This window comes from Giraffa tippelskirchi, chromosome 1, assembly GCF_054371585.1.
Source record: "Giraffa tippelskirchi isolate mGirTip1 chromosome 1, T2T-mGirTip1v1.2.pri, whole genome shotgun sequence".
Classification (NCBI taxonomy): Eukaryota; Metazoa; Chordata; class Mammalia; order Artiodactyla; family Giraffidae; genus Giraffa; species Giraffa tippelskirchi.
The window spans coordinates 175,537,427-175,563,907 of NC_137275.1; the positions used below are offsets into that span (position 1 = coordinate 175,537,427).

The 26,481-nt window shown below is 40.7% G+C and overlaps 1 protein-coding gene across 22 annotated transcripts in view; it reads right to left on the bottom strand.

Annotated features, from left to right (window-relative positions):
- LOC145512650 (transducin-like enhancer protein 1) overlaps nucleotides 1-26,481 on the bottom strand; it is a 90,591-nt gene that overhangs the window by 24,568 nt on the left and 39,542 nt on the right. For 5 of the 22 annotated variants that reach the window (XM_081506967.1, XM_081506983.1, XM_081506955.1 and 2 more), the window contains exons 7-11: nucleotides 18,091-18,311; nucleotides 5,759-5,873; nucleotides 2,322-2,375; nucleotides 1,675-1,827; nucleotides 115-259 (exon numbers count right to left, since the gene is read on the bottom strand). In XM_081506967.1, coding sequence (XP_081363093.1) covers nucleotides 115-259; nucleotides 1,675-1,827; nucleotides 2,322-2,375; nucleotides 5,759-5,873; nucleotides 18,091-18,311 — 688 coding nt within the window. Of the gene's footprint in view, nucleotides 1-114; nucleotides 260-1,674; nucleotides 1,828-2,321; nucleotides 2,376-5,758; nucleotides 5,876-16,004; nucleotides 16,037-17,347; nucleotides 17,365-18,090; nucleotides 18,312-26,481 lie in introns of all 22 variants that reach the window. The other 17 variants (XM_081507037.1, XM_081507051.1, XM_081506999.1 and 14 more) reach the window with 9 other exon arrangements.

Consider the following 26,481-nt stretch of genomic DNA (forward strand, 5'->3'; position numbering starts at 1 on the left):
GGCAGGCAGAAAGCACCTCTCATATTCACGGGGAAATGGCACAATGAGATGAACAGACAAATCAAGTTGGGAAAGAGAAAAACAAAACATAGCCCACGAGAGGTGATGCCATACCCGCTTGGTTGACAAGGGGGTCCATGGCTGGAGGCTTGCCGAGGCCTGGACGGAGTCCTGGAGTGGCACTGGTGCCCGGCGTTGGCATGTCACTCCGAGGCGTCGGTGTGCTGGATTTCAGCACAGGCGTGCTGGCTTTTTCATGCTGGTATCATTAAACAAATTAAATGAGTATTATTTTTAATCCAAGCCATATTACACAATTTATCACAACAGCAGCTGGGACACTGGGCACCTTCTAGCTACTCCCTCGGCCAATTTTCATAAATCCACACAATGTTGACAGCATTAACTTGTGAGTGAGAAATGTTGACCTTTCCTCTTCCTGCCAGAATTAAAACTCTAGCTAGAGACACAGAACATGATCACACGCCTTCCTCCGCAGATTTTATTTTAAAAAGTATTTTTCCATCAGGCTTGTGGACTTTGGATCTAGTCCAAGTAAGAATGATGACCACCCAGAGGAAAGTTCTCAGTCACTCAGAAACAAATGCCTCCATCACCGAGAATATCAGAGGGAGGAACTCCCCTACCAACCTTTCCACCCTTGCCTTTTAGTGGCAGTAGGATTGAGACTGACAGTGAGAGACAGCTGAGCCATCAACTTGATGAGAAGCAAACTAGCATTCAGAGGCAAAAGCCCTAGAACTAGCCCTATGATTTTAAGAGAAGTACCTAAAAAAATAACTCTTTGGCATTCAGCAGCAGCACCCATTTGCCTACATAAACAGTGTGGACCCACTAGTGTAGAGGCCTTCAGGAGTCAAGATGGTAACAGGTTCACAGGACACCTTCTTCTGCATCTCAACCCTTTGTGTCCTTTTAGTCAGTCTGAGAAGTGCTCTGGGATAGCAAAGAACACAGGCTAGAGAGACCCCAGCTCTTTCTGGCCTGAGAGTCCATGTGCTGTGTAAGCTTGGCAGGCTCCTCAAGTTTGCCAACTTGAGGCCTGCCTCCCCATCAGTGAAATGGGATAATGCCTTGAGGGACCACACAGGGATTAACTGCAGGGTTGTTATGGTGCAGTTGTGAGGAGTGGAGAGATGAGACACTCCGCAATGTCTGGTGAATGACTGAAAGCATGAACGGGCCTGATACCACCCTCATCCATCCCCCAGTTCCAGGTTAGCCCTGGTGCCGCCTTGAGTACATCACCATCTGCCCGGTAACCCAATTACAACATGACCCGACAGGACGGGTCAGTCTAAAACCAGGGGAAATGCACCGCTTAAGAAAGTGAAGGACTTCATAGGACCTAAGGCAGTCAAGCCATTTGCCAAGTAAGAAGTTTCAGAGAGTCTGCACCACGGACACATCCCCCAAGCAAGCAGGCAACAGGCACGGAAGCTTATCTTGCTCCAATCATGACCCAGAAGAGACGACCCAGAGGGAAAAAGGAATCACTCAGGGACAGAGAGCAAAACCATGAGTTTCACTTTAAAACCCTTAAAAATATAACTTGGTCATTAAAAACCCCATATTTCAAATACATTAGGGAACCTCTGGTTCCCCAAGAAAACCAAACTACTAAATAGGCAAGTGATAGTTCTTATGACCTACCAAGCTCATTTCTTTGGATTTCAAAGAAGTGGAACTTCCCGAGGAGGCAGTGGACGCTGGGCTGCTGGAGGCGTCTTTCTTCAGCAAGCGGGTTTTGTCAATTCCATTTTCCCTGGGTGAATGGGCGGGGCTTGCGCGGGGAGATGAGGGGTCCTCCAGAAACACAAGCAAAGGTCTCATGATTTCACTCACAACAGATGGATCTTTCCCTTTACACACTCTGTTTCCATACCAATTCTCCAAATTAAAGGAGAGTGCTCAAAGTCCTTGAGATTTGGGCGATTTGAGGGCATGCACCTAATACTGCTGTTACAATGAACAGGATGGTGTCTGCAAGCACACCGGTCCACTGCAAAGAAAAAAATCTAGAAACAACTGTATCTCCCCTCATGCTCAAATACTTTGCCCAGAGGGCACAGGACAGAAAGGAGCACCAGACATCAACTTAGGAATCCAAAATGGTTCGGGAGACAGATTTTTTTTTTAAAGAAACAAGTTTGTGTTGTTTTTAGACCATTATTGCTCTGTCTATGAACACTCAGTAAATTCTTAACGTGTAAAATTGCAAAAGACCAACATACGGTGGCTCCATGTCCTTTCTCTCACAAGTTGCTCTAAAAATAAAGTTTGTTGAAGAGAATGGTTACCTCATTAGAAACATCCACAACTAAGTTGTCATCACTTTTGTCACCATCGCTATCCTGAAAAAAAGAGATTTTAATGCCATTTACTAAAGGGATTGAGGCTCAGTGAAATACCTATAGTTCTTGGTAGCAGACAGACTAGAAAATGACCTGGGACATGCCTACAGGTTCCCTTACAGAATGCCAGCCCTGGTAATTAAGATCACTTTCTTCCCTTCTCATCTGACCCAGGGAGGTGCAAAGCCCCAGGCAGGAACTCTGTTGCAATAGCACACCAGCCATATAGTCACAGTGTATATACAGGTGATGGCAACTTGTAAAACCTGGCGCACAGTAAAGACTCAATAAATGTTTGCAACAGCTGAATCTCTTATAATCTGAAAACTACATGTCCCTCTTTAAGAGATCTTTCCCCACCGCATTTCAAATTAAGAACACAATTTCATACCACTGCTTTTACATGTATCACCTTGAAGGTTGTCAACAATTCTAGTGTTCATGGGCAACTCATAATTATAAAGACAAATTTGGACCTTGTTCCCATGGGGTTACTAATTACTGCAAAAAAAAAATTATATAAAGCAAAAAAAAAGTACAAACAACAAAGCTAAGTACTGGCTGAAATAACCGAGATCTAATCTAACCTCACGTTGGCTCTTTAGCAATCAACTTGGAATATTCTTGAGATGGAAGGAAGATAGGATGGCAGCATCTGGAGGGCACTGGCATCCTACAGTAGGGCTTTTATGGTCTTGACACAAAGCCATAAAATTGGCTCATCAGAGGAAACTCCATGGTTGCACTGAATTTGAAAAAGCTTCAGAAAAAGCTGTTCAATTTAATAACGTGATCACTCCTACATCAAGTTCAGGGCAGGCTGAAAAAGTCTACTTTCTTAGTCAAAAGGCCTTCTATGCCCTTTAGTGCAGAGTCATACAATGGACATACAAAAAAAACAGGTTATCTCAATTGGGCCCTAATTCTCAAAAAGGAGCAGGCCCTGGGTTTATGATCTACAGTTCTTATACTGATGTCATTGTCAAATAAGAATACACTAATAATGTTTGAGAAATATTAGTATAAGTGCAAACCCATTAACTTTCTGTGAACTCCAAGTCCAGCTAGAAAGATACCCCCAACTCTAAATTCATGTCTTAAATGTTTTATCTAGTCATACCTAAAGCATTATATGAGGGAGACCCAATTGACTTTCTTCAATAATGTGTTACTAGATATACTTTAGTCATAGTTATAAAGGCCCCATGCAATTCACTAGCAATAACAAGAAATTACAACCAATGAGGAAGACTGGGTAATTTAAAATAAGTCTGCTGAAAGAAGTATTTTTTCAAGCAATAAAAGAAAAACTTAATACTAAAAAAAATGTGCTTTCTCTTAACAAAGCCCACAGAAAATCACGAACGTTTTCAGGTACTAAGAAACCCAGGGTATGGGAATTCCCTGGTGGTCCAGCAGTTAGGTCCCTTTCACTGCAGGGAACTAAGATCCGGATGCTGCACAGTGCGGCCAAACAAAACAACAACAATAACAAAAACACTGATTAAAAGAAAGAAAGAAAGAAACCCAGGGTGACAGTGACAAAATATAAGTTGAAGGGGTTTCCCTTTAGGAAAAAAAATGTAGGGGAAAAAAAAGGTTAATGTAATGCACAGACCAACTGGTAAGAAGTAGCAAACAACTCATTTATTAAAATGGAACTGTGAAGTGAGTGCCTAAGTAGTCTGAAATGTAAATGTTAGCTTTGTATCAGATCATCCCCAAAACATAAACCTTCACAGTACAGTACATAACTGTCATCAAACATCTAAGGTCTGAGTCCTTTGCTCCACATTCTCCAACATCATCTCAATACATTGCTCTCAACTACCAATACAACTAGACAGAGCTAATAGCAGCAGGTTACAAAAAAGTCATGTAGAGCTATGGGTTCTACATCACTCACTACTAAATAATTTATCCACACGAGCCTTGTACAGAGCAACTTGGAATTGTATCATTGGCAAGTGTGCGAATTTCGGTATGTCATGACTGACGAACAATCAATGTCATATATAAAAGTATCTCTGTGCAACACAAGTTCTGGGCAAAAGATAAGGGGCAAATACATACTAAAAAGGCTTGGGCTGGGGTGGGGAGATCAATAATTTGGGTTCTTAGAGTATTATTATGGTACAAAGTAGGTACCAATATTCTGTGGCAAAACATCCAATCCTCAGCTCTTGCTTTGGGAACCCTAGCATGGTTACCAAGAGCATGGATTCTGGAATCAGACTGTCTCCAGGCTCTGCTACTAATTCTGACCTTGGGCCAATCACTTAAAAGCTCTGTGCTTCAGTTCCTTTACCTATGAAATGGAGGGATGGTACCAAATATACAGGGTGGTTTTGAGAGTTAAGTGGAACAAGCCACATAGAAGGATACCGTACCTGGCACTACCTTGAGGTGCTGCTCAAGAACTGTTACCCATTTCTAAATACTACATTAGCCCTCAGCTTGTGCCAGCTAGCAGGAGACAGAGGTCTAGCATGGAAACCTCTGCACAGCAGCCAGCTGGAGGTGGACATGTTCTCCTCCAGGGGCAACTGGGAATGGCTTAATTCACTCTCTACACTCACTGCTTCTGAGAATGTGTCCATTCTGAAATAGAAACCCATGGACACACAAGGGAATGACAAGGCACCTGTCAGATGCAATGCTTAAGACCCCGAGACCACAGTCAGTGGCCATGTGGCCTGGTTTGCTCTCCTCATGAATGTGGTTTTAGCCAGATCTGAATCAAGAGTCCTCACATCGAGCTGTGTGGTCTCATCTGTAGGGTTTGAACAAGATGCCCCCAGCGTTTCTTCCATTTTTACCAAGGACTTTTATCACTGCACCACTCGCTGTAGCAGAAGACAGACTGTGACTTAAGACATAATATGGATCTGAATCTATTACCACAATGGCATCCAAAAAGGCAGCTGATGACACCAAATTCTTATTCTCATTATTTCAGCACGACAGGTTACCAAATCTTGCAAGGCCCAGGACAAAATTAAAACACAGGCTCTGGCTCAAAAATTGAGCATTTAAAGATGGTGGAGAGCAGAGGATGAAACTAAGGGTGAGACAGGTTCCTTTTAAGAACAGGGCCAGTGCAGCTGGCTCAGACCACACACCATGAAGCCAGTCCTACATTTCTGTATCCCCTCTTACGAATAACTGCAGTAGAAAGGCCAAAATTTAATACTGAGCCTAGAAGATACATAATTTACAGCTTAAGAGGGAAATGATATCCTACAATGTAAGAATCTATCCTCTTGATACATTATTTTAAGGTATGTGAAATTATCAGTAAGATCTTGGAGTCTTTTGTAGACTCACTTAGAAGGTGAGCAAGAAGACAAACAAATATTATTTCAAGCCCTTTATTTACTTACATAGTGGCTGGAGTCCTTATCGTCCACCTTTCTTTTTTTGATGTCATTAGAAAACTCGGGTCCATTTCTGCGTTTATCTGTGCCTCTTAGACTGTCTGTGACCAAGAGGGAATTACTCTGCAAGACCAAACAACAAAAAAAATTAATCAAAGATTTCTTTCCAAGTCTCTCTATACACATGAAAACCCAACCTGGATGTGACAGCCGATTTGGAAAGGTGATACCTACACAGCCTTTCATTCCATTTAATTCGTCTCATCTGAAGATGCAGATGGCAAACATTTATAGAGATTTAAGCACTTAAAAGGGAAACCCTGACTATGCAATCAAGCCCTCCAAAGCCTCGTGGATCCTTCTGGTCCTGCTCACTTAAAATGCTCCTCTGTTCTGTTTGTTCTTAGAGAAATGGGAGCCTGCTGTTTATATGTGGATGTGTTTTTATTCTTTCCCACTGAGACTCCCTGGTCTGGAATATGAATGGTCTATGAGCAAAACCTGAAATCACTCTATTAGACATATTCTGTCACTGTAAGTCAATGTGGGCCTTTCTAAAAAGACACAAAGAGAGCGGGTGGGATTAACAGCATGCTTTCCTGAAAGGCAAATCACATTTTCCACAGTCACAATGAAGGAACTCTTTTGAATTCTTTTAATTTATTGTTGAAAATAAGATTTGGTGTTCCTTGCCAAGAGCACTGAAATTTAAGACCCAAAGCAGGAATTCCAGCCAGTGACTCTTCAACAGCAAGGCCAGCTCCTACACACAAAAGCAGGAACAAGGACTAATCTTTTCCACAAACCACACAGGATACTTTCCTTCACATGTGCTGAGTATGAACTGCTGACCCAAAGAAAACAGGCATTTTAGATATTTGAGGGTCACATGACATGATCTGACATCCCTTCAATTCCCATCTCCCCTTGGGCTAAAGCATCAGAACATGTTACAATGAGTTCTTTTAAGTGTGGGATTAGCATATGCAAGAGGGCAATTTGTTCAGTGATGTGTTACTGCCTTGAACAATGCTGAACTGGCTGTGCAAAAACTTCCTTTCTCAAAGCTCGGATAACCCCAATTTCTAAAAGATGCTGAAGGACTCAGTCCGGGGCCAACAAATAGTGATGCTACCTTTCTAGGCTGCAATTTAAAATACAAAGGGGCTTGGGGAAATCTTGAAGTAAGACCACCTCTAATGCAATAAGTACCAGGAGCAAATCTTTAAAGAAAGGTCCATTTTTAGAGGCCTTGGATGGGACTTCCATCCTAACCAGCCCAAGGAAATTAGCCAAGTGGCTTGCTCTCAAACCGCCCCCATTCCGTGCCCTGTGAAAACTGGGGACCCCACCATGGTAACATTCTCAGCTCAACCACACTCAGGAGGAAATCAAAAGGCATGCTGAAGCCCCTCTGCCCACTTCAGAGGCTGCCTCTGAAACAGCTAAGCTTTCATTCAAGACTGTTCAAGCTCCACAAATGCTGGGAGGATTACATGAAAGCAGTGGTAGGAACCAACACAATTCAATATAGAGAAGCTCAGAATAATGTCTCGAGCACAGTGTGGGGCTGAAAGGTGAGCTGACTGGATCCTTGAACTAATTACCTTGGCAAACGTCTGCTAAAAACTAACCCCTCTGACCCAGACCCACTGCCTGACAGACGCAGGAGACTTAACAAAACTCCTGTGAAAGTGCTAACACACACTGTGGAGGGGAGCAGCAGCTTGCACTCACGTGGAAAAAGTGTCCAAACACTCTTGTCTGTGTTCTAGATTATACCAGCCCCCAAGTCTCTTCCTCCAGACTCAGACCAGAAGCAGTGAGGGCCAGGCTGCATCATTCTCAACCTGACATCTACCCATGCACCCAGGATAACATAGCAGTGTTGGTGTCCACTGGCAATTTTAAAGTCTCTTTCTCCAGGTTCTCCTGAGCAGCTCTCCTGCTATGACTAGCACTGGGCATCCAAACCACTCAGCTACTCAAAGACAGCTTTCCAATGATCTGATTTTTTTCTAATGTCAAATGGGACTGTGATCTCAAAAGTAAACGACGTGCCTTCTAGAAACAATGCAATTTTTGCTAGAAACAATAACATTCCTCTGGCTGGACCCTGGTGAGCTGTGAGGCTTCTGCATCTCCATGTCAGAAGTTAAATTCTTATTCCTGTTTGAGCAGCTTAAGTGAGGCCTATAATCTGAATGACTTCTGCAAAGCTCTGAAAGTACTTCTAAATTTAGATGGGGTTGGTAATTAGCACTCCTGCTTATCTGAAAATTGGCTCCATTCAGATGGAAGATTGAGACAAGTTACGAAATGAAATGTCTCATCATACCTTTGATGGTATAAAATTGATTCAAAACACAGCAACAAGGAGTGTGGGCTGGAGAGGCCTGGGACAGCCACAGTCTGGAGCCAGGGGGTGCCTGGCCCACGCTGCAGCCCCACTTATGACGAACCACTTTCTTGTGGTTCCCATGTGCCCTGTTTGCTGTAATCGTCCCCAGCATCTTCCAGCCCTGACACTGCTTTCACTGTTATTCTTGACTTAAGCAAATAGTTCCAGCCTAATGAACTTCAATTCACTGTTGGCAGCAACAATTTTGCTTAACTACTGCCTAGGTGACCCTCATCTTTCAGGATTCCCTCATTTGATCCTCAGAACCTGAAAGTGACCACATGGGTAGTGATGGATGTCTCCTGATACTGTAAGTCTTCTTCCCTTCTGCTATATTTTGTTCTCACACACCGTCTTATGTTCCTCAGGGCTCAGCAGCAGAACAGTCATTCTGAAGGCTGTTCTGAGACATTTTACACACATTTTAAGAATGAAGAGACTATACTTGGGTGCTGACTGAATATCCTTTGGGTTCTTCAAAATTTGGGTTCTATTTTGATTTGTTAGATTTGAAAGAGGAGAAAACAGAATCATATTTAACATTAAAATTTAATATTCAATCAACATTTAAGAAGAGCCTGTTTGTAAAAGAATAAAACTGAGGTTGCTTCAAGTTACTGAGAAAGTCATGCATTCTAAACACAGAAGACAGTTAGGACCAAACCTCTGATGAAGCTAAAGCAACCTTAACACATATTCATTGTCTTTATCCCCCTTGTTTTATCTAGAGGACGTCCAGAAGGGGAGGTGATTTTCCTGAGGTCAAGAAGCTTCTGTCCATTAAGTCAAAGTGCCTGCACTCCCTAAAGAGTGATTTTTAAACTCAGTTTACCTACATCAAATACTTGTGTCCAAATACTTGACCCCCGCCCCCAAATACCTCTCATTTAAAAGTCATATTGGCTCTTTAACCTAGTGAGCCTAAAATTTAATGTGATATAATAACAACTAATGTATGCTCTCTTGGATTTCCTCCACCTCCTAACCACAGATACATCTTGCTTTACTTGGTATATGCCCGCCGTAACAAAACTGTGAATATAATATCAAAAAACAAAAACATTTTACAGCTTACTTTTAAATGATCTGAAAACAATCCCAAATTTCTGGCTTTTCATTCATGATTCCTGTCATTTATAACCCAAGAATCACACTAAAAAAACACCCCAGCAGAGAGCAACAAAATAGCCCAGGTATCCACAGCCCCAGTTTCATGCCCCATCAATTATTGCCAACAGTGGTTCCATATACCTGTTTACTGCTTCTCACCCTAGAGTCTGTATTTTGAAAGGTATTTACCTCCCAAACAGCATTCATCGAGTAAAATTCACTTTTCAAATATTTATTTGCCAAATAAATATTTAATTGTGAATCAGAGTTTTTTAATCAACATGAAAACTAGTGTTACCACACTGACTGATAGACTAATTCTAGCCAAGAAACTTGATGTTTTATTTCACCTTGCAGCTGGTAAAATTTAATTATCTGCCAGAATTTTTCAAACACTGTAATTACTGGGCAGACTTCTACTACAAATGTTCCGAGAGCTAGGATTTCCAGACTGTATATAAGTTTTTGTTTGTTTAAAAATTTTCTTAAGAACCCAACAAAATCATCTTATTTATCTTATGTCTTCCTTACAAGAACTCAAAAGTAAAAGTTTCATACAGCCCATGGGGGATATTACAAATCTGAGCAAATCAAGATCTAAAAACACACTGTTTTCAAAATAAGCTAAAATTTGAAAACCATGATGATTTTCTGCACCTTTCAAGTTACACACACTGGTGGGAATAGAGCCAAGTAAAACGATAAAGGGAGAGGCAGATGAAACAAGTCTCTAAAGAAAACAAGATCCCCCTGGAATGTTCAGCCCAGAGACAGAGTGTCTAAAAGACCCGTTATCCCAACTGGCATGCTTTTCTCTCCATCTATATAAAGAGACTATTCATGAAATGATCAGATGAGGTCTGAGAACAGAGAAAAGGTATGAATCACAAGAAGGGACCCATCCCTTCTAAAATCTGGAATATTTGAGAACCTAAAACCTCACTGGGCGTGTGAACTGACAACAGGTGAATTGTTCACTACGGTTACCCTGTGCTTCCCAAGAGTCACTTCTTGCACTAACAGTGATGTGATGGTTAAGAACAGAAACGAGAGTGAGCAGCTACCCAGAAAGTGTAGGAAGCCTCTGAATGTTATAACCTGTGGTCAGATTCAGAGCACAATTTCCCAAATAGGTGAAACATGTTGCATAAAAACACACCAGAATCGTTCCCTGCTCGAGATGAGTGGGCCCAAGTTAACTAGAGAGTTGGCAGTATTTGAACTAGTGGGTAGAAGTGGACAATGTAGTCTCTTAAAGTAAAAATAAAATCCAGACATGTAAGTAACAAACCATACCTTCCTATAAGAACTTACAAGTTAAATAGAAGAATCCTTTGAATTTCAAAGAGCATTCAGTCGAATCAGAAGAAAATGTCAAGATTTGGACTTTGCGTTACCTTTATTCTGACCATTCTAGAAAATAATGTTGCTATTTCATGCTCTGAACACCCACCTACTCAAGACCAACATAGAGAGACTTAGCTGCTTTAATATGAATAATAAACAGTCTTTATAGTCTTGTTCCAAGAATTTTACTTTTCTTGGGCAATTTAACAAGAATGGCTGTTCATGTATACTGAGGTATTTTGGAAGGTAAACTCCAGATATATGAAAGAGAGCTGGTTTACACTGTTAGTGTTGCCAGAACACTTTATAAGAGCATTCACGTCTCCTTCATCTACTTTGAGACCTCAAAGCAATTCTTTTGCCAACCAAATCTAAAGCTTGAAGCCACCAGCAGCAAATGTGAAAGGAAAACCCGCTCACGGAGACAGCAAAAGCTAGACAGGTTTCCCTAATGTGAAAATAATGCACATTATTCAAATGGATTTCTTTAGCTGCCATGCTGATTCCCCTTGGGAACAGTCTCCTCCTCACAGGGAAAGTGCTTGTGTCAGAGGTACAGATTGGAAACTCATGACACCTCATTTATCCTCAGTTACACTAAGGCAGTGGGAACCTAATTTGCTAGCACACTCTACGCTGACAATTAACTTCTCGGTGAACATTAAAACAATTAGGTAACGACACACCCCATCACATCTGTGCGCCGCCTCACCCACACCTGGCACCAATGAAGCCATCACTCTGTGCAGTACTTTGTGCTGCGGTCCAGTTGGTCATTCACGCATTGTGTGTGACAAATGCACTTTTAACCTATAAAACTAACAGAATCCCCACTTGTCAATGGCAAAAAGTGGAAGCAAATGGAGATGTGTGAAAATGCGGAAAACATGTCTCGGAAGATTGGCTGTGAAGCAGGTCTGAAGGGTAAACATCTATTTTTCACATGGTTGGAAGGCAAAATATGGGGAGAACAAAACAATAAAAAAAAAATTAAAAAAAAAAACCAACATGTTCCTGCACCTCCATTTAGGAACTCAGCACTGTCGGATGCAGATGGGTGACTCGAGAGGATGCCCAAGATAAAAGCTATAAACACACACCCAGTGACATCTGGGCTGGAAGAAGTGCTAAACCATGAAATGCCTTCAGTGTCACTCTCTATGTCCACAGTTTGCTTTTCCACCCTCCTTCTTCAGGTAAAACAAGATAAAACGTTTTCAATAAAAACTATGGAGCTGAAAAGAAACACAACTACTTTAAGAATAATCTTTAAATGATCTCATAACACCTTTATTCCCCTAATCAGGACCTTGGTTACAGCAAAAGTCAAGCTGTATTTCAAACCTTTTCTAGAAGCATGTTTGCAAAGTGCTCTTAGGTGCTACTGCCCCTCTTCATTTGCCAGCCCCTGGTGAGAAGCTTCTACTGCAAAAAAAAAAGGTCCTGAAACTAGAAAGCAATGAGTCAGGACTGGACTGTGGTATCTGATATCTAACGGCACTTACACCCATCTCTCCTCATTGGAAAGATGCAGACAGTTTGCTGTACTATGTTAAGGAGGGGATACTGAAAATGATGAGCAGACACCTCACCTGGCACAGGAACACACCATTCCCAACAAGCAAGAAACCGCCAGGGTTCTCCTTCCCTTGGGGGTTCACCCTTCTCATGGCAGTGATGTTGGTTTTCCCAGAGGATCTATTTTATTTTTTTAAGTACAGAGTTTTAAGTTCTACCAAAAGAAAAATCTACTGAGGCCACTGCTTCAGAAAATTTAAGTGTTTCCTACTGTGCCTTAAATATAGAAATTTCAGGTGATTCATCTTAGTTTTATCCTTTATCTCCACACAATTCCTTGACACAGGCCAAGATAAAGTCATCAATGTTTAGGTGAAAACACCTCCTCTGAGCCCCCATTTACCTTTGATGAATTCCTGCATCATTTGACTGATCAAGTTCCTAAGAGACTGGGATGTGTTTCACGATGCTGACACACACAAAAACATCAGGACCAGCCACTCAGTCAAGTGGGCTCTCATTGCCACAGAAGCCTCACACATTGTGTGAAAAGGAAGGGAAACCACAAGTAACTATGTTGAGGGTGACCAGCGACATGTTTCCTGTTGTCTGGCTCCCCTGCAGGTAGATGCGGGGAGGACCTTCCTAAAGGCCTGCAACGGTATGTCTGATGACTTCCCATTTGTGGGTCCTAACCCTCACCCTGCAGGCAGCCACCATCGCTGTTTTACAGATGAGACAAGAAGGTCCAAAAGGATGAGGAATACTGCCTGTGCAGCCAGAATTCCACTGGGTCTGCCTTAGTCCAAAACCTACCTTCTTTCCATCACTGCTCCTCCCCCCCCACACCCCCCCCCCACTACCATGGTCATAAAAAGCCATGAGGAGACAATGTGACATTCAAAAAAATAAAATTTCAGAAACAGGCCAAGAGTGAAGTACTCCCCAAAGCAAGCCTCATAGCTTATTCCCTCCTTGCCCTCTATTCTGCAGTGTCATTTCAGAAAAAGGGAAGGGGTGGGTGTTCCAGAACTAGGATCTGCCAATTAACTAGTCAAGTACAACAGCTAGACAAGAAACAAATAAAGAGACCACCTTAACATCAAGTGATGGTTGTCATAATCACTTATCTAAAAGTTCTAAATGTGAACATGATAACTGTAGAAATCAGTTACAGGAGTGGTAATGGAGCCCCTCAGAAAGATGACCTATATGAACAGAAGCACCCAACCTCCTTGTGCTTTGTGTCTGAGAAATGATGTGTGCTAAGTCACTTCTGTCATGTTCAACTCTTTGCGACCCCATGGACTGTAGCCTGCCAGGTTCCTCTGTCCATGGGATTCTTCAGGCAAGAATACTGGAGTGGGTTGCCATGCCCTCCTCCAGGAGATCTTCCGGATCCAGGGATTGAACTGGATCTCTTATGTCTCCTCCAAGTGGGTTCTTTACCACTAGTACCACCTAGGAAGAAAATGATAGTGATGCACTATTCTGACCTAAAGCAGGTGATGATAAGTGCTTAAGACTTTTCTGAGCCAGGAACCCCCTTGGAGAATTTAATGAGAGTTATGATCTTTTCCCAGCATTATATAAGAGCACTCACCTACAGTACTCTACATACAATCTTAGGGGTATTCAAGGGCCTTCTGAAGTCCACTCAGGAACCTGCCTAAGTTTACAGACCGTCCCATTCTAGTGTCTCTCCCAGACAGCCCTCTCAAGTCTCCTCCCTTTTCTAGATGTTCCAAATAATGATCACACGAGTGAGGTATTTCAGTGCTTTTCATTCAACACATAGTTTGACTCTGACATCACAAGACATCACTGTAAAATGACAGCAAGTATATGCAGTGCTCTCAGCCAGCGCTTGGCACATAGTAAATGGTCAATAAATATTTGTTAAATGAATGAGTACTTGAATAAACATTCTATCACATTTTCTTAAAAGCCACAGAGCTCCTTGTCAATTCTCTAACTCCAGGTCTTTCAAGCAGACTTAATTTAAAGGAGATTCTCTTCAGCCAAAATGAATTGGGTGCAATTCATCTTTAAATTAACTTGAATATCTAAATTTTATTACTCTTGAAGAAATAAAGGCTTTTGTCAGGTCATTTCTTTGCTCAGTAGTAGCACTCTGATAAATAGGCTTATGTTAAAATAAAAAAAGGTTTGTGAATTAGATAAACAATAGTCAAATCTTAATTTAAAATCAATAGCCAGGGGAGGGAGGCGGGAGGGGGGTTCTGGAAGGGGAAAACATGTACACCCATGGTGGATTCATGTCAGTGTATGGCAAAACAAATACAATATTGTAAAGTTAAAAAATAGATAAATAAACTATAAAAAAATTAAAGAAAAAATAAATAAATAAATAAAATCAATAGCCAAACAGCAAGTTACACCTCTCATAAGTTACTATGGCAAAACAAATACAATATTGTAAAGTTAAAAAATGGATAAATAAACTATAAAAAAAATAAAAGAAAAAATAAATAAATAAATAAAATCAATAGCCAAACAGCAAGTTACACCTCTCATAAGTTACTAGCTTTACCACTCATCCCTTTCAGAAATGAGAAACTTAAAAATCGTGTTCTCTCTGCTCTTAGCTCTTTCCTGGGTTTTACATAAAACAGGTTACATTATAGTTTATTTGTTTTCCTACCATAAAACCTTCAACTAGCGAATGGAATAGTTTAGACTCAGAGATAACAATACATACACATCCAACAGTTCCCTCTAGATCTACTATAAGTCCTTGATTTTTGCACTCAATATAAAAATGTCTGTTCAACATAGAAAGAATAGGAAAAAAATAAAACTATATGTCAGCCTAGAATTTCTCAGAACTCCTTGGTCTTATTTATGGCAGAGGTTCTCAAGTGTTTGGTCCAAGGATCTCAAAGGTATCTCTTTGTGGGCAGATTTTAATACTTAAACCAAAACAATACATGGCAACAAACAGAATGCAAAAAATTGACAAGAATTCAGCTACCCTCTTTTAAGCCAGGCGTTAAAGACATTTGCAAATGTGCAAAAAACAAAGCCACTCTTCCCACTCTAATTTTTTATTTTGGAAATTAGTTATTTTTCACTAAAAATGTTATTTAACACAATTAAGTAACTCTTTTATCTGTTTATGTAATTTAAAAATCTGTTTTATTTCTAACCCAGAGACTTTTCAAAATATATGACATACATAAAAGTTCTCTGGGGTCATCAATTACTTTAAGGATTTGAAGGGTCTGACCACAAGGTGTGAAAATCATTGCCCTAGATAGCCACTGCTCTTAACCCCTCACTGAGTGAAAAAACAAAACACCTGTATAATCAATTGACTTTATCTGCCAAGTAAAAGTCAACTTCATAATTCAAACCACTTTATTAAATAGTTAAGTACTATAATATTTTAGGTGTTAATAGTACACATCATCTCATTACCCACTGAGTCTCATATTTAATTTTACATAAAGTATGAAGAGAGTTAGTTAATTTTACATAACTGTAGCAAAATCCCACTTACATGGACAGTGAACAATTTAATTCCTCTCTACAGACTGAATTAAATGTTTAGGTTACAAATTAGTCTAGTTTCTCCATTTTATACAATCATTACCATGAGTTTTCTATAATAATTATGCAGGAAACTCAGTACATATACTTCTGAAAATGCTGAAATTATAATTAAGACTTGACAAAAGTTTAGTGTAAAAAAGGAGACATGCAAATAACACATTAAGTAACCATGTATTTTATATTATTTTATAGATTGGTTTGTGCAATTTATCTACCACATTTGGACTTGAAAGTTCACTGACTGCTAACTCAACATGGACTTACTAATAACTAAACTAACTGGACTTAAAAACAATCCACAGCTGTCTGAAATTGAAGAACTATTTTTACTTCTTTAAGGGTACAACTTCCGCATAAATCAAGTTAGTTCCTCCATAAATCAGTTTACTTAGGTCTGTACTTTGGGAGTAGGTGATTTTATTCCCTAGCTCTACTTTTTTCTCCCCTCCTTTTTCTTCCTAACATTTTCCAAAGAAAACTTACAGAACAAGAATTTCAAAACCAGCTACCTCATCCTTTCACCATTATGTATTCCCCTAATATACTCTGACACATCAAGTATACCAAGCTCAGTCCCAAAGAAAATTTTAAAAGAAGTTACTATTCTACATAGAAGGTGGAGGGAGGGGGGAACCTAAACTTTTCAAACTGAAAAAAATTACATATCTTCCCCCCAAACTCATAAGAAAGTATCAGAGTGATTTGAAAGTTCAGTATCCCATTTTTAAACCATATTTAGATTGAAGATCGTCAAAATACTGCCATGTTCAGAAAGAAAAAAGGAAGGAGGGAAGGGGTAAAAACTATAGGTTATCTTAGCTGAAAAGGGGCCAGCTTCTCACTCTGTCTGCTCCACAACACGTGAGAGGTGCATTCTAGAGACAGGCAACCCCACAAGTAACTGGCAGATATGTGAACAGATCAAACATTACATAAAGTGGGTTTCTCCATTTTATGTAATCATTACCATGAGTTTTCTATAATAATTATGCAGGAAACTCAGTATATACACTGAGATTTAGGCTGGTGAAAAAAGGAACTCAACAAGCACAGAGCTCCATGAACTCAATTTTCTTGGTTTTGAGAGATTACTCAAAGACTCAGTCCTTTGGACTAAAATAAAGTTCAAGTTCACACTCCAAGGACGATTATGAATAAAGAAAACCAGATATAGAAACCTAGCAACTATGATGCATTTGCAGAGGATAATGATGGTTTAGGTAGAAATAACACAACACTAACCAATTTCACATATGGATTATGACCTCTTGCCTGTAGAACTGACTTAAGAAAAAAATGAATACTCTCTTACATTAGAAGTAAACCTGAACTCGAAGTGCAATGATAAACATATTTTTAAAATGGGACACACAAGGATCAAAGTGTATTTTCAAGTGAGTAATCTTAGCAAACAGCTTTGACTCCCTCTCATCTGATAAAAGTTTTATACAAAAGATGGGGGGTGGGGAAGAGAACAGATAGACTTAAAAAAAAAAAAGAAAAACAACAAGTTGCTGAGAGAGACAGGGTAGAATACAGGTGTCTGTGCCTATATGTACAGAAAGGCGGCCGGGGTGCACCGTGGGGGTGGGGGGAGGAACGTGTTTTTATGTGCAGCAGGCACATAAAGTCGGGGTACTTACTGTGCCTGGTTCTCTGTCTGCTCCCGAGGTTACCAAGAAACGCACAGACATGCCCGTTCAGACACAGAGGCAAGAACAGAAATAAAAAAAAGGGGGGAATAATTAGAACACAAGCCCCAAACAGTTTTAAAAATGGCTTTTATTTATATAAGTCATTGCACATTCCTAATACAGTGATTTCCTGAAAATTACAGTATTTTGTAAACATAAGATTTACAGTTTAACCATACACAAAAGCCTATTTTTTTAAAATTTCTTGACAGAATAAATTACTCTTTTTTTCAAAAAATTAGTCAAGTGCAATTTTGCCCAATATTTAATGCATACTAGAATTAAAGCCTATGAAACTAAGTAGTAACAGATGCAATTATCAAACCTTTCATTTGAACACATTCACTTTCAAATTTAACTTCTTATTTCGCCCCATTTAACAACATTACTTTCTTTGAAAATTACCCAATTAAGCAGTTAACAGTTTTCCATAATATGGTACAGGCCACTGGCATTAACGAGGCAGTTGCCAAGATGTCAAGACGCCTGCTATCTAAAGAGATGGAGAAATCTACAGATGCCCACGTTAAACCCTGAAAACCTCCAGGGTGAACTGTGTTTCAGTGGCCAAGCTTTGCGACAGACAGTTCCTCTTAGCTCATTGTTTGCGCTCTGTATGGGTTGGGGCTTTCTTTAGCGGTGCACAAACCTTGCAGCACTGTTAGAGTGTTAGGACAAGGTCCTAATCTGGCTTGCCCGGCCTCTCACCTCTGTGGTGCTCTGCATCGTGGTGCTTCTTGTCATCTTTAATTGCCAAGTGAGACTGGCCACTCAGAGCACTAGACAGTGCCAGGAGGCCGGCACTGCCGCCGAGGGGCGGGATTCCAGGAGGCTGAAGTCCCGAAGGGTGAGGGGTGAGGGGCACTGGAGGTCCATGGCCGTGAGAAAGATGCTGAGCTTGCAACTGCTGCTGCTGTTGGAGGTGGTGGTTGAGAGGAAGAAGAGGGAGAGAGAAAGAGAAGGTGGTGGCGGCGGCGGTGGCATCCGGGTAGAAACCAGACATGACACGAGAGGATGGAGGAGACAGATCAGGAGGTTACACACACACACACACACACACACACACACACACACACACACACAGACACAGACACAGACACAGACACACACACACAGACACACACACACACACACACACACACACACACACACAGCAAAGAGAGAGAGACAGAGGGAGGAAAGAAAGGGAGAAAAAAAAAACGTGGTTAGTATATTCAGTCCATCAAAAGCCTTCATCTGCTTAGTTACCTGATATCATATAATCTTCCCAAAACATAATCCTCAGACTAACATTGTCACTTTCTGGCCTAACTCACACTCTGAGAGCGTAGCTATACAAGCTTTGATAGGTAAGTAACCCCTCACATATTAGTCCCATCTGTAGGCAGCTCCAGGGTTGAAATCCAGTGCCGTCACTGAATCTAAAATGCCACCGATTTTGGGCACATTCTGATTTCAGAAAGGTTACAATAGGGGAGGCACAGATATACAGCTTACAATATAGCATCTGTAGTCGCAACTAGTCGCAGGTTACTAGGTGATTCCATTCTACCCTAGCATTCTTGTGTTAACCTAACACAATGGTAGGACAAGACAAAACCAAATATTAACTTTAGGTAACCCAGAAAGAAGGAAGAACTAGCATCTCTTATGCACTTGAGTGCTCTTACTTCTTCAAACCCTCACAGAAATGAGGAAGTTCTGATATTCCCATTTCACAGATGGCCAGGTTCAAGGCACTGAGTTTCTCCCACCAGGTGGGAGAGGAGTGAAGTCAACATAGGAAGGACTGTCATGATACCACCACACACAGAGGGAGGCCTCAGGGAGACATGCATGTGACAACCGAAAGAAACCACAGAGGCAGAACTTTGATTATCACTTCCTTTCTCCTGAGCTTCCCGCCCCAAACCTAGCCCCTCTCCATGTCACAGAGGAAAACACTGGGATACAGTGAGGCTAAGAAGCTTGCTGAGGAAAACACTCTGATGACCAAGTCCCCATTCCTAAATGCCTTTGCCTCTACCACTTAACCCATTCCAGAAGTTATAAATCAGTTCATATTAAAAAGTACCATTGCTCTCATATATTATATTTAAGACACTACAGGAAATGAAAAAGTATTCCAGAAATGGCCCCTCCACCATAAATCTGGCTGCATTTCAGCTGTCCAACATAAAACTCATTTTTGATGAGATAGTAAAAACGATTAAAGCTCAATTTCTAAGGTGTAATGTTAGGAAATTCTTAAGATTCTGATTTGTGCTCACTTCCCTGGGACTCAATTACTCATTTTATTTATTACCCCCTTGCGTGTACTGAATATATTAGATCTTTACGCCAGATCTTCAGTAATTTCCACCCCAACTACTGATATTTGATTGAATACTAAACAGGTTTCCAGCCCTCAAGAGCAAGCAGCAGCTAAAAAGCAGAAATCAGTGTCTACAGTTATCTTACAGTGAATTTTCAACCACTCCTAGTATTTTTTTAAAAATCTTTAGAAGCCAACCTCTTTAAACTTCCATTCCTTCCAAAGAGAGCACACTTCTAAAGAGAAGGAAATTAGAAAAGGGAGTGAGGTCAGAGAGAGCAACATTAATAGTATTCTTGGAAAGTATTTATAAACTACTCATTCACCATTTGAGATCATAATAACAATTTCTTTATGCATAAAATCACCTTCCTGTCATCCCAAAGACACTAATTCCTGCTCTGTCACCTTTTAAGAGCTCAGCAATAGCAGGACATAAAACTGAAGAAGCTGGCAGAGGCATCACGGTCCACTAGGCATGCTCATTAGCACTTAATTAGGAACTAGACACCTGCCATAAGAAATGTGCTCAGAAAAGGATGAGGAACAGGTCTGCCCTACCAGCGATTACTATCATTACTTGGAGAGTGAGAGCTATGTCCGGCTGCTGCGGGGGGGAAGGCAGTGATGCATACAGAAGTGGGTGCAGTGGGGTAATTAAGAGCAGCTCTGATTAAAAGAAGATGAGCGAGGCTAAGCAGAGGGGAAGGACTTTTAAGCACAGGGTGGAGGATACAACCCTATCACCCTTCCCTGCACTCTGCCCCTCCCAGTTACCCCCCTAAAGTTGCCCCCCAAATGGAGTCACCAAAAAATGATTCCAGACGTGGGATTTTATGTCAGAGTAAAGGCAGTCTCAGGTGACATTTGAAGACTCTAAAAAGAACGGGATTTTCTGCCAAAGCCAAGTTGGTTTTTAAAAAGATGAACTAGAAAGCATTCGCCATTACTAAAAAGAAGACTAAGCTTACAAAATTAAGGGGCTTTGCCACAGCTATGAAGCAGACCTGAAAGGTTAAACCCAATATTTAGGCAAATGGCTCTCAACAGAGCTATCCAACAGCTTGCACTGGCCATAGGTAACCCCCACCTCTACCCTGCTCTAGATTTTCAGACCCCATGAAGACAATCTATCATTAGAGGCAATGAGGTTCTTCCATCCTTAGCTTGGCCATCTTAAAAGTGTCTTCTTCCACCTTTTTTAAAAAAGCCTAACTCTCTCACAAAATGAAAGGAATACTTAAGTAGATAGCAATAGGATGAATCACAGCTACTGAAGATGCTGCAGACCCAGGAACACGAACACTGCTGCCTCACATTCTACTTCTTTATCCGGCCATGCAGAGCTCCTAGATCATAATTCCAGCTTCCTTATCTGGCCTCAGCTTAGAACACACCAGAGGGAGGGAGACTGGGAATCACAGCTCCCATTTCACAGATGAAAGACTGGCTTGCCACGGGCTCTCAGCCAGAATGATGATTGAAAACCTTTCATTCCCTTCAACAGCATCTCTCCTGTGATCCCAGCAGCCCAGGCATGTTCACAAGGAGTCAGTGACAGACCCAGGGTTCCCAAGCAGTGGAAGGGAGAGGGCAAGCTCTTACTCCACTGATGACTTCACGTTTCTCCCTTCCCAGGTAAGGAGATACTTCTGAGGGCACGCAACACTGAACACCCAGAGACAATCCACTTCACCGTTGGATGTTTACTGGGAAATAAAACGACTTCCACAATGCAGCCTCGGCAGCAGTGACAGATGGGAATTTGTTCTGAGATTTACAACTCACAAGTGCCATCTCTCCAGGCTCCACTTCCCAACACACTACATATGAGAAATGAAAACATCTTTCACTCTAGCTCTCTTCCAAGGAAGCTGATAAGGAAGAATCAAGCGAAACAGAGATAGTTCTGGCTTCTCTCAGAAGACGCTTAATAAATAAGAAGTGTTGTCTGCAAGATAAAATATTCATTGAAACGAATAGAGGGCCCTCATCCAGGAGATTAAAACAGCTGACTCCAAAAGGGCAGCCGACCTGTCCCATGCGTTCTTGAAAGAACGTGTTGTTTTTTTTTCTCCCCACAGTTTACCTGAGACAGCCTAATACCCATCACCATCACTAAAAGGAAAAAACTACTTGAATGCTACTCAAAAATACATGTTAGAACAAAAGACACTGCTATACAGCCAGCAACACCTCAAAAAACCCAGTGGCTCTGCCAATTAAGGTAATTTACATGCATCAGTCCTCCATAGACCCAAACCTGCCCAAATCACTGGGGAAACAAAAATGTTTCTCAACATGACAGCAAGGCTGGGAAAATTCAACCTTCTACCCATTCATTAGCTTACACTAATTAGTAAACTTCTTTTTTTCTTTAAGTTATTGGCTATAGATTTATAACCACAGAACATACAAGCAAAACAGTTTACAAAGCTATCAGAAAAGGCATTTTTGATAAACAGTGGTGGTTTGAAGCAATATGTATCAATCTAAACAGGTGGTTCTCAAACAAAGCAATTTTGACACCCTTTTCCCCCACCCCAGGGACATTTGGCAACATCTAGAGATATTTATGGTTGTCACAGCTGGGAGGGAGAGAGGAACAGAAGTGCTACTGGCATCTAGTAGGTAAAGGCCAGGGATGCTGTTCAACACCGTACAATGCACAGAACAGCCCGCATCACAGAGAATTCACCAGCCTAAAATGTCAGTAACGCTGAAACTGAGAAATTCTGGTCTAGATCTAAGCTAGAATTCTGCACCATTATGTTAGAACCCATATTCTTATATGCCAAAGGCTTTGCCAAATTGTTTAAAACCCCAAAGCACTTTTCAGTATTCAACTCTTCACTTTCCTTTCTCCATCAAGTACCTTGTCACAACTCCCCAAAATGAGCAGCTGCTTATGCTGACTCCAGTGACAATTCAAAACAAACAGAAACTTCACATTTTACAAAACAATTTGGGGAAAGAGCTACACTGGGAACTTTTACGGATTGTTCTGGTGCCGCAGAGATGATTAGGGAAAGGTTTAGTTTGGGGCATGAGGAGATAAATGCACTCATTCTGACCCAAACAATTTGAATAGGCTGGGAATGATATGAGGAAAACAAACACCAAACCCTGAGTTAATGATACTGAAAACCTACAAGGAATCAAATAACCTCATCCATGTCAAACAACAGCAGTGCATTTAGAATTTTAATTCACATTTTACCTAGTGCAGCCCAGGTCAATTATGCTGCTATAATGAAATTGACTTTGCTGTTTACATTCAGAGCTTTAATGTAATAGTGAGGTGGTTTTTAAATTTTTGTCTCTAAAACAGGTGTAGCACAGGATTTATCACCACAGAGCTGCCTATACAAGTAGAAAGGAAACCAGAATAAAAATGACCAATGTCCCCCTCATCCCCACTAGATGTTAATAAGTTCCTCATTACCAACCACTGAATCAATTCGAATTTCTGAAATTTAACCCACTTTACAACCTTTGGGAAAACTATGTCACACAGACCACAAACTGAACCCAACCAGAACTAAAACCATGCCCCCCAACAGCATCTCCAATGCTAAAAGTGTGACAGTAAGCGGCATTTATAGCACTTGGTATTTAAACACTTTTAAAAGGGGGCGGTGGGGGGGAGTGAAAAGTAGCATTTGTTGACAGTTTTCTCCAAATCACTCTTCCTTGATTTTCCGCTATTACTCTGTTCTTTAAAACGCTCAGTTCTTATCTTGGGCGAGTGCAGAAAAAGAAAACTGGTATGCTATGATAAACAAGTGGGAGAAGTGGGAAAGAGCTGTGTGGCAGCAGAAACATCAAGGACACTACTCTGGGAGTTATCTGAAAACCTCCCATTATGTGGATGGCCTCTCCTGTGAAGAGGGGCAGGAGTGATAAACAGGCAGGAACTGCTTGCTGGGGCCAAGAATTCACAAGCCACTTGAAGACAATAAAAAGTAAGTAAATAAATAAATCCACTGAAAGGCCCCATTTTGATGCAGGAGCACACAGAAACAAAACTGATGACCTACATGTAGGCAGGCACCAGATGAAGGCCTAAAAGTCTGAAAAGGATCTAAACTCATCTTTTCTGTTGTTCAGCTAATCTGCACAGGCCAACCTGTTCTGCATCATCACCCTGACTTATTCATTCTACCTGCCCTGGGCACCTGTTTCCATCATGACTTAAAGACCTAAGCTAGAGTGAGTTTTTAAAAGTCATGTTTACTTAAGTAGATCCACTTCTGAAACCACATAAGGTTTCAATAAAAAGATGCTCACCATCACCAGGCATCAGAGAAATATAAATCAAAACCACAAAATGAGACAGCATGTCACACCCACTAGGAGGACTAGAATCAAACAATGGACAATAACAAGTGTTGGAGGAGAAGCAGAGAAACTGGAATTCTCACCCACTGCTAGGGGGGGAATGTAAAATGGTACAGCCACCGGGTTGTTTAAAAAGTTAGATGGAATTACCATATGACCCAGAGACTCCATTCCTATATATAAACACCAGATAAAACATGTCCACAGAAAAATTTTTATACAAATGTTTCAGTTCAGTCGCTCAATCGTGTCTGACTCTTTGCGACCCCATGGACAGCAGCATGCCAGGCCTCCCTGTCCATCACCAACTCCCAGAATATACTCAAACTCATGTCCATTGAGTCAGTGATGCCATCCAACCATCTCACCCTCATACAAATGTTTACAGCAGCATTATTTATAACAGCCAAAATGCAGAAACAATTAAACAATTAAAGTGTTTAATTGTTCACTCGTTCAGCGAGTGACTGAACAGATAAACAAATGCAGTATATTGATGTAATAGAATATTGTTCATCAAAAAAAGGACTGAAATACCTTCTACAACATGTAAAAACCTTGAAAACATTATGCCAAGTGAAATAAGTCAGACACAAAGGGCCACATATTATGTGATTCCATTTATAGGAAATGTTCACAGACAAATCCATAAGAGATAGAAAGATTAGGTGTTGTCAGGGAGTTGAAGGGATGGAGAAAGGGGTCTTGACTGCTAATGAATGTGGGTTTATTTTTGGAGTGACGAAAATGTTCAAGAATTACATATTAGTGATAGTTATACAAGTTTGTAAATATAGTAAAAACACTGAGCACTGTGTTTTTAAAAGGGTGATTGAGGGACTTCCCTGGCGATCCAGTGGTTAAGACTTTGCCTTCCAATGCAGGGGGTGCAGGGTCAAACCCTAGTTGGGGAGCTAAAAGTCCACATGTGTCACAGCCAGAAAACAAAAAAAAACATAAAACAGAATCAATATTGTGAAAAATTCAATAGAGACTTTAAAAATGGTCCACATTTTATGGGATGGGGAGGGAGGTGGGAGGGGGGTTCAGGATGGGGAACACATGTAAACCCATGGCTGATTCATGTCAATGTATGGCAAAAACTACTACAATATTGTACAGTAATTAGCCCCCAACTAAAATAAATAAATTTATTAAAAAAAAAAAAACTGGTCCACATTTAAAAAAAACTCTGAAAAAAAAGCAGGGTGAATGATATGGTACATAAATCACCCATCAATTAAAAAAAAACTGCATAGATCTAATAATTAAAATGAGATGCTCTACTTTCTATTCTGAAGACTCTTCTTCTCCTGCAAAGATGAAAAATATTATAATGCCTTCTAATAAATCCAAATAAAAACCATATGAAAATATATGGGGACATGAACAAGTAAACAGCGCTTCAGCAAGTTTCCTAATAAATTAGAAGCACACTGCCTATTCAGAAGAACCCAGACACTGAAGCCAAGCCCTGCACGTTAGAGATACCTAGCTGTACTCTAGGCAAAAAAAAAAAAAAAAAAAGTCAGATGCAGAGAAGACTTCTTGACTGTATTGTTTCATCCCTTTGGAAAATTAATAAAAGGGCTGAACTATTAGAATTTAAGTGGCAGGTAAGTCACTAAATAGAAGCTGGTAGAGCTGGAAGATCCATGTTTGTTGTCATTTTATTTACTTCCTGTGGTAGCAGGCTATGCATTATTCTCCTAGGATGAATTTGTTTTATAAAGAAACTTACAGCTGGGTTATTGATGGCTTTCCAGGGATTAACTGTATTCTCATAAGAATAAGAGGCTAACCTCATCCTCTTAAACTTTACACACTACAATGCTATAGATGGCTGACAGCTACAGACGGAGGAGAAAAATAATCCAACATTTTTGCTAATCCTTAAACCAATCATCTCATGCAACAATGGGGAGTCCTTTAGGTCTACAACTCAATCTCTTCAGGACAGAAAGGCTCCTTCTACAGACACATCAGGAGTTTGTATTCACAGCCATCACCTACACAAACACACATAGTCAGATACCACAAACCACCCTAGGCTTCTTTTATTTCATACTAAGTTGTTTTAAAGTACAGAGAATTATAAATTTGCCTATGAAACAAGAATACACACACCTGATCAAAACCGGAGCCCCAAACCAGAGCCCCACAGATCTTGACAGAAGTTATATTTGGGGAAAGTAAGTTAGATCACATCCAAATAAATGAAAAATGATAAACAAGTTTGATTACATTAACTCCAAATTTCCCTGAGTTCCTGACCTTCATACACGACTATGGAAAATTGTTTAAGTTTTCTTCATCCAACAATGAGCATGGAGGCAGCTATCAGAAATCTGGCATTTTGTGGTGGGGGAACTGGTCATCTGGGCACCTCTTCTAATTCTGCCCTCCTTCTATCTCAAGGATCCCTGCC